This window comes from Bos grunniens, chromosome 4, assembly GCF_055505025.1.
Source record: "Bos grunniens cultivar Pamir isolate PY7600 chromosome 4, Bosgru_T2T1.0, whole genome shotgun sequence".
NCBI lineage: Eukaryota > Metazoa > Chordata > Mammalia > Artiodactyla > Bovidae > Bos > Bos grunniens.
In genome coordinates, this window is record NC_141168.1 from 31,194,806 (window position 1) to 31,201,835 (window position 7,030).

Sequence of the window (7,030 nt, forward strand, 5' to 3'; positions counted from 1 at the left end):
ACCCTCTCCAAATACTGTTAAAAATAAATATAAAGCAGACCTCCTTCTAAAAAAAGTGAAATATATCATAAAGATTATACTAGAAAAGTCCATTGTTTCTTCTTTGTTAACTAATCTTTGGGGTAGAGTTTTATGACTCTCACAAAGCAAACCTAGTTTTGGCACCACTTGCATTTCAACGACTAGTCATGAAAATAATGGCTAAAAGTGGCAAGATTCAAGGCTTAGATGAATCCATTGAATCGATTTCTTTGCTGGAGCTAACATTTAATAGCTTGGCAAGAGAGCCAAATCAATGATGCATTCTTAAAAAAAAAATCCTTCTAACGATCTCAGTGTTTCACTTTTCATGTCGAAATGCGTGCTTTTCTTTACTGACTTTGTATAGAAAAATTACATTCCAGTCAGCTAAAAACTCAAATTTCGTAGTATTTTAAGGTATTTAAAAAATTTTTACTTTTAGTTGGAGGATAACCACTTTACAATGTTGTGTTAGTTTCTGCTGAACAACAACATGAATCGGCCATATGTATACATATATATACTCTTTCTGGAGCCTCCCTCCTATCTACTCCCCATCTCACTCTTCTAGGTCATCACAGAGCACTGAGCTGAGCCCCCTGTGCTATACAGCAAGTTCCCACTAGCTATCTATTTTATACATGGTAGTGTGTATATATTAATGCTACTCTCTCAATTTGTTCTCCCCTATTCTTCCCCTCTGTGTCAACAAGTCCATTCTCTACATCTGCACCTCAATTCCTGCCCTGCAAACAGGTTCATCTGTATACCATTTTTCTAGATTCCATATTTATGCACTGATAGATGATAAAGAAATGGTATGGACCTAACAGAAGCAGAAGATATTAAGAAGAGATGGCAAGAATACACAGAAGAACTGTACAAAAAAGATCTTCACAACCAAGATAATCACGATGGTGTGATCACTCACCTAGAGCCAAACATCCTGGAGTGTGAAGTCAAGTGGGCCTTAGGAAGCATTACTAATGCTTAGGAAGCATTAGGAAGCTAGTGGAGCTGATGGAATTCCAGTGGAGCTATTTCAAATCTGAAAGATGATGCTGTGAAAGTGCTGCACTCAATATGCCAGCAAATTTGGAAAACTCAGCAGTGGCCACAGGACTGGAAAAGGTCAGTTTTCATTCCAATCCCAAAGAAAGGCAATGCCAAAGAATGCTCAAACTACAGCATAATTGCACTCATCTTACACGCTAGTAAAGTAATGCTCAAAATTCTCCAAGCCAGGCTTCAGCAATACGTGAACCATGAACTTCCAGATGTTCAAGCTGGTTTTAGAAAAGGCAGAGGAACCAGAAATCAAATTGCCAACATCTGCTGGATCATGGAAAAAGCATGAGAGTTCCAGAAAAACATCTATTTCTGCTTTATTGACTATGCCAAAGCCTTTGACTGTGTGGATCACAATAAACTGTGGAAAATTCTGAAAGAGATGGGAATACCAGATCAGCTGACCTGCCTCTTGAGAAACCTATATGCAGGTCAGGAAGCAACAGTTAGAACTGGACATGAACATCAGACTGGTTCCAAATAGGAAAAGGAGTATGTCAAGGCTGTATATTGTCACCCTGCTTATTTAACTTATATGCAGAGTACATCATGAGAAACGCTGGGCTGGAAAAAGCACAAGCTGGAATCAAGATTGCTGGGAGAAATATCAATAACCTCAGATATGCAGATGACACCACCCTTATGGCAGAAAGTGAAGAGGTACTAAAAAGCCTCTTGATGAAAGTGAAAGAGGAGAGTGAAAAAGTTGGCTTAAAGCTCAACATTCAGAAAATGAAGATCATAGAATCTGGTCCCATCACTTCATGGGAAATCGATGGGAAAACAGTGGAAACAGTGGCAGACTTTGAATAACTGTTGAAAAGTTCTGCCTATTATGATTATTTACAGGATTTAAAACTAGTATGATGTAATTGCTAGGGAAAATATACTATTTGAGAAGTTATAGAGGACAAAAGCCCAAAGTGATTGGGTCTCTTGCTATTAACATATCACCTTGACTAGGTGCCAGCCAAGAACTTCTGAGTCTCAATGAATTTTCACCAAAAGGTCGGATTGAATTTCACAGAGAATTTACTTCTAAAGAGCTGAGAAAGGTTAAAGCATTTATTTATATATGTGTCAATGACTCTTCAGTATTATCCTTTTTTACATATAAGTTTCTTTCCAATCAAAAAAAAAAACTTGATCATGCAATATAGAGTAGTTTTTTTAAACATATTTTATGTAGCCCAGCAGCTACATTTTTTTCTGTTAAAGGACTATTTTTATTATTGTTGATTCATTTAAAATTGAAATATGTTTACACTGATAATTGATTTTCAAGATTTTCATTGATTTTCAATCATATTGGTGTTTTATCCCAAACAGTACAATTTGTTCCCATTCATCAGTTTTAGTTGGGCTCTCAATAGGGCACAGGGCAGGATGGAGCACGTAGTTAATAGAGGCTTCTAAATGAACAATGTGTAATTTAGGGACAGAGTTTGCAACAACAGTTTGTAAAAAGACATAGTTTGACTCTCAGAGCATAATAATCTGTTGGTTGCATGTTATAATTTCTTTTAGAAAGTGGTCCTTTTGAATTGTCCTATTTGAAGCCAAATAAAAGAAAAGAAAAATTACTAAAGCGCATTGGGTGCTGAGTAAAACTTGTCTTGTTAAGTGATGTATCTTAGAACCTGAAATAGTAATTTCCCTTATTTTGTAATGTGCCTTATTTTAGCACACAAAACACTAAGTGAAGTGTAATAGACTGTATAGAAATGCCAAGACAGGTGATAATTTACATGTTCTCTTTTGTATATAAAGTCACTATTGTATATTATAAACTCTGTGGAATGCTGACACAGAAAAATCCATGTTCAAATCAGTTCTTACACAGATAAACTATCTCTGATGTAAACAGACAATGATTAGCCAACATCTTTCTGATCTATTTTTCTAAAATAGAAAGTATAGAAACAGATAAATTGTGACTATTACCATTTAAAAAAATTATGTGGAGTTTGTTAAATAAGAGGAATTCTCATTACAAATGGTAGGAGTGGTGGGCTAGTCAGTAAATGGTACTGAAACTCACAATTCATATGCTTGTGGGCTCATTGCTTCCATCATGTCTGACTCTTGTGACCATATTGACTATAGCCTACCAGGCTCCTCTGTCCATGGGATATTCCAGGCAAGAATACTGGAGTGGGTTGCAATGCCTTCCTCCAGGGGATCTTCCCAACCCAGGGATAGAACCCATGTCTCCTCCCTTGCAGGCAAATTCTTACCACTGAGCCCCTGGGGAACCCCGACAACTCATAAAGATAAAAATAAAATTATGTATCTCTCTTCATATTATATATAAAATATATTTCATATTAAAGACCTCAGTATGAAAACTAAATAGTGAAAACTTTGAAAAGAATGTTGGGAAAGATGTGATTATGACATCGGAGTAGGAAAGATTTAATAAGCAAAACTCAAGAAGCAAAAGTATAAAAGACAATAATGATTAGTATTTCTAAATGTTTTACATTTCTGAACCAATAAGGATACCATCAGCAAACTAAAAATCAAGCCACAAGTTGGAAGCAGACTGTGGTACAGTAGTAGTAAGACCCATTGTTCTAGGATGGTCTCAGGAATGTCACAAAAGACAAAATCCAGGTACCAGTAAAATGTGGAAGATGCTCAACCTCATCAATAAGTATAGGACTGCAAATTATAGTAGCAATGAAATGCATTTAATCTCCACTGGACAGGCAACAATGAGTGAGAAAGACAATATGCAAACAACTTTTTGAGGGGATGGGAAGAAAGCGGGGGCTTTCATATCCTTCTCTTGGAGGAGAAAGCTGATGGTGTTAATGCCCTATGAGCCTGAAACATTAAGCCGGCCTAAAAGTTTGTTCAGGTTTTTCTGTAAGATGGTACAGAAAAATCCAAACATGACCAAACCAATATCATGCCTAAGTATAAACGCTAGAGGAGCTCTTGCATGTGGGCACAAGGAAACTTCTATGCTTGTGTTTAAGAGTAAAAAGAATGGAGACAGCACAAATGTTAACCAATATAGGAATGAAAAAATTAATTAGAGCATACTCATAACAAGGACAAATTAGACTTACATGTATAGATAAGGCTGAATCTCAGAATTATGAATGTAAGAGGAAAAGAACAAAATTCAATGTCTCAACTATTCTATGCACCATTTGTGTAACTCTTAAAAAGCATGCAAAACCATATGATAAATCATATATGATCTATCATAAAAGTATAAAATATATGGATGAAATGGAACACATCAACTTCAGAATATTAGTCACCTTGGGTGACAGAGTGATGGGAATAGAGTGGGACAAATCTTCTACTTTAACTGTAGTATTTCATTTAAAAAAAAAATCAAGAGGGGGCAGTTCAGGTTGGTTGTGAACAAGAAAAATAAAGTTGCCAAAATAAAGCCAGAGATACTGCCTCCCCTCACAACATCTCATTAGTTTTAAGTCTGGGTTATACATGTGAGCTATTTTTATATCCTTACATTAGACCACATTAATGTGTCACAAATTTCTACCTCTACCCATAGCGAGGAATTCAAGTTCAACAAGAAAATATCTTTTTGTACTCTCCCCAGAAACTCCATTGTATAATTAATTGTATTAATTGACAGGTGGCTTAAAGTGGTTCAAAAAAACACAAATTCATTATCTTATCATTCTAGAGGTCAGTAGTCTAAAATGATCAGGCAGGGACTATTTCTTGCTTTTTACAGTTTCTGGAGATCTCCAGCATTACTTTAGTTTAGGGTCTCACTTCATTCAGACCCTCCTGCCTCCCTTTTGTACTGGCCCTTGTGATTTCAATGGACTCACTTGGATAATCCATGATCTTCTCCCCATCTCAAGATCTTTAACTGAAGCACACTTGCAAAGTTCCTTTTGCCAGGGAAGGTAATATTCTCACAAGTATTAGGAATTATGATGTGGATATCTCTTGGAGGGCCATTATTCTACCTACCACCATTGGCATTATTTCTCATTGTGTTTTTCTCCTGTCTCTCTAGAGGTTTTTCCATCTTCTACTTTTTGGCTTTGTTGGCTCTTAGTTTCCTGACCAAGAATGGAACCCTGCACTCACTGCATTGGAAGCAGAGCCTTAACCACTGGACCACCAAGGAAGTCCCTGGATGTTCTTTTTCCAAAATGTGTTTATTTCTTCCTCTATCACTTGCTCTCTCTTAATCAAATTGTCTGATATTTGTCTGTTGAATTAGCTATATCCTGACAGCAGTGGCCAGAGTGTGGGATTTTATAGTATAAAGGCTGGAAAGGCCTGGTCAGCCAGGCTGAAAGTTCTAAGTTAATTTCCCCTTACCTGTCATCTCCCTCTGCTTCATCAAACAAAAGTACTTTCATTGTGCTCTAAGTGGTTCCATTGTCACCCCTGGTAGGATGCCTCCTAAAGTATTAAAAGGGTGTTAGTCGCTCAGTCGCATCCAACTGTTTGAGACCAGGCAAGAATACTGGCGTGGGTTACCATTTCCTTCTCCAGGGGATCTTCCCAACCCAGGGATCAAACCTGTATTTCTTCTGTCTTCTGCACCGGCAGGCGGGTTCTTTACCAGTAACGCCACCTGGGAAGCCCAGGGTATTAAAGGTAGAATGGTTAAAGATCATGGGGCATCCTGAGCATCCCCGTTCTGCGTCCCACTCCCCAAACTGCTCATTGTCTGTGATGGAAGCTTCTGAGCATCTTTTCTTTCCCGTCCTCAGTTCTTGGGAATACCTAAAGAGGTGAACGCCTCACCTTACCACTCCCTCCGGGACCCGGGCCTGAACAAGCTCAGGGGCCACAGCCGATTGGAAGCGAACGCATGGGTCTCTCCCCTCTCTCTTCCCGCAACCTGGCTCTGGGACCGGTCTGGCTGGCTTAGACATCTGGGGAATTAACATGTCCCGCCCATCCCTAGCCTCGAGCCGCGCAGACTCCGCGTCTCCGCCCTTGTTCCCTCGCCGCTTCCAGCTCCTACGTGTGAAAGCCGCTACAAAGGGCTTGAATGAAACGTGTGTGGGTTTAGTGAGTCGTAAGCCACCAGGGGATCCCGTCTCCCCACAAACCAGAATCTCTCGCAGGAGGCTGAGGAAGGGGAGGAGGCGAGGAGCGGAGCACTGGATTTCGCGGGCGCGCGCCGCGGCGGGAGCGGCGGGGAGAGGCCGGGCCACCTCCCCCCTTCCCAGCCATGCACCGCCTCGCCCGCGGCGGTTCCAGGCACCACAGTCTCCGCCCGGGCTGTGCCCGCCGTCGCCGCAACGAGCTCCTGCGGCCGCCGGCCCCGTCCACCGAGGAGCAGCGCCAGCCCTCCCCACCCCACCTCCACCACCGATTCCCTTCTCCGCGGGGACGCGCCGCCCAGCAGCCCGCGCCGCCCCCTGGTCAACTTTGAGCGAGAGGAGAAACAACTTCGGCAGTGGCCGCGGGTTTCCAAACCCTCGCCTCCCGGTCCGCAGCAGCCTCGGGTTACCGGGGTTAGGTGGGGCAGAGTTTCCTAGGCACATCTGAGCGGCGTCTCGCAGCTAGCAACCTGTTTCCAGCGAGCGGGAACGGGACTGTGGCTCCTAGGGATCCGAAGGAGGGCAACTTGTTTTTTTTTCCCTTCAGCGACCTCGGCTTGCCGCTGGATAGAGCCGCCTCGAAAGGATGTAAATAGGCGGAGCAACTGTTACCGAGAAGGCAACCACCCAAAAGGCAGGGAGGAGCGCGGGGCTTCGTCCGGGCTTCTCCCAGTCGCAACATTAATCATCAAGCAGGTGTTGGTTGCAAGTTTTCAAGGTCAGCCACTCGGAGCAGCGAGTCCCTCCCTGAACCCTGGGGATACGTAGCGCCCGGGTTGGATTTGACTGAGAAATGCTCAGGACGCCAAACAAGGAAGGATCGTAGAGGGGGAGGGTTGTGACCCCAAGACCCATCCCCCAATATCCCCGTAATCTCCCGT

At 41.9% G+C, this 7,030-nt stretch overlaps 1 protein-coding gene across 1 annotated transcript; it reads right to left on the reverse strand.

The window, feature by feature from the left end:
• Positions 1 to 5,104: 5,104 nt before the first annotated feature.
• Positions 5,105 to 6,593, reverse strand: LOC147373880 (uncharacterized). The gene has a single exon (XM_086398394.1). It carries the CDS (start codon positions 6,591 to 6,593, stop codon positions 5,841 to 5,843), a length of 753 nt encoding a protein of 250 aa, XP_086254520.1. The 3' UTR covers positions 5,105 to 5,840.
• Between the last annotated feature and the right edge of the window lie 437 nt (positions 6,594 to 7,030).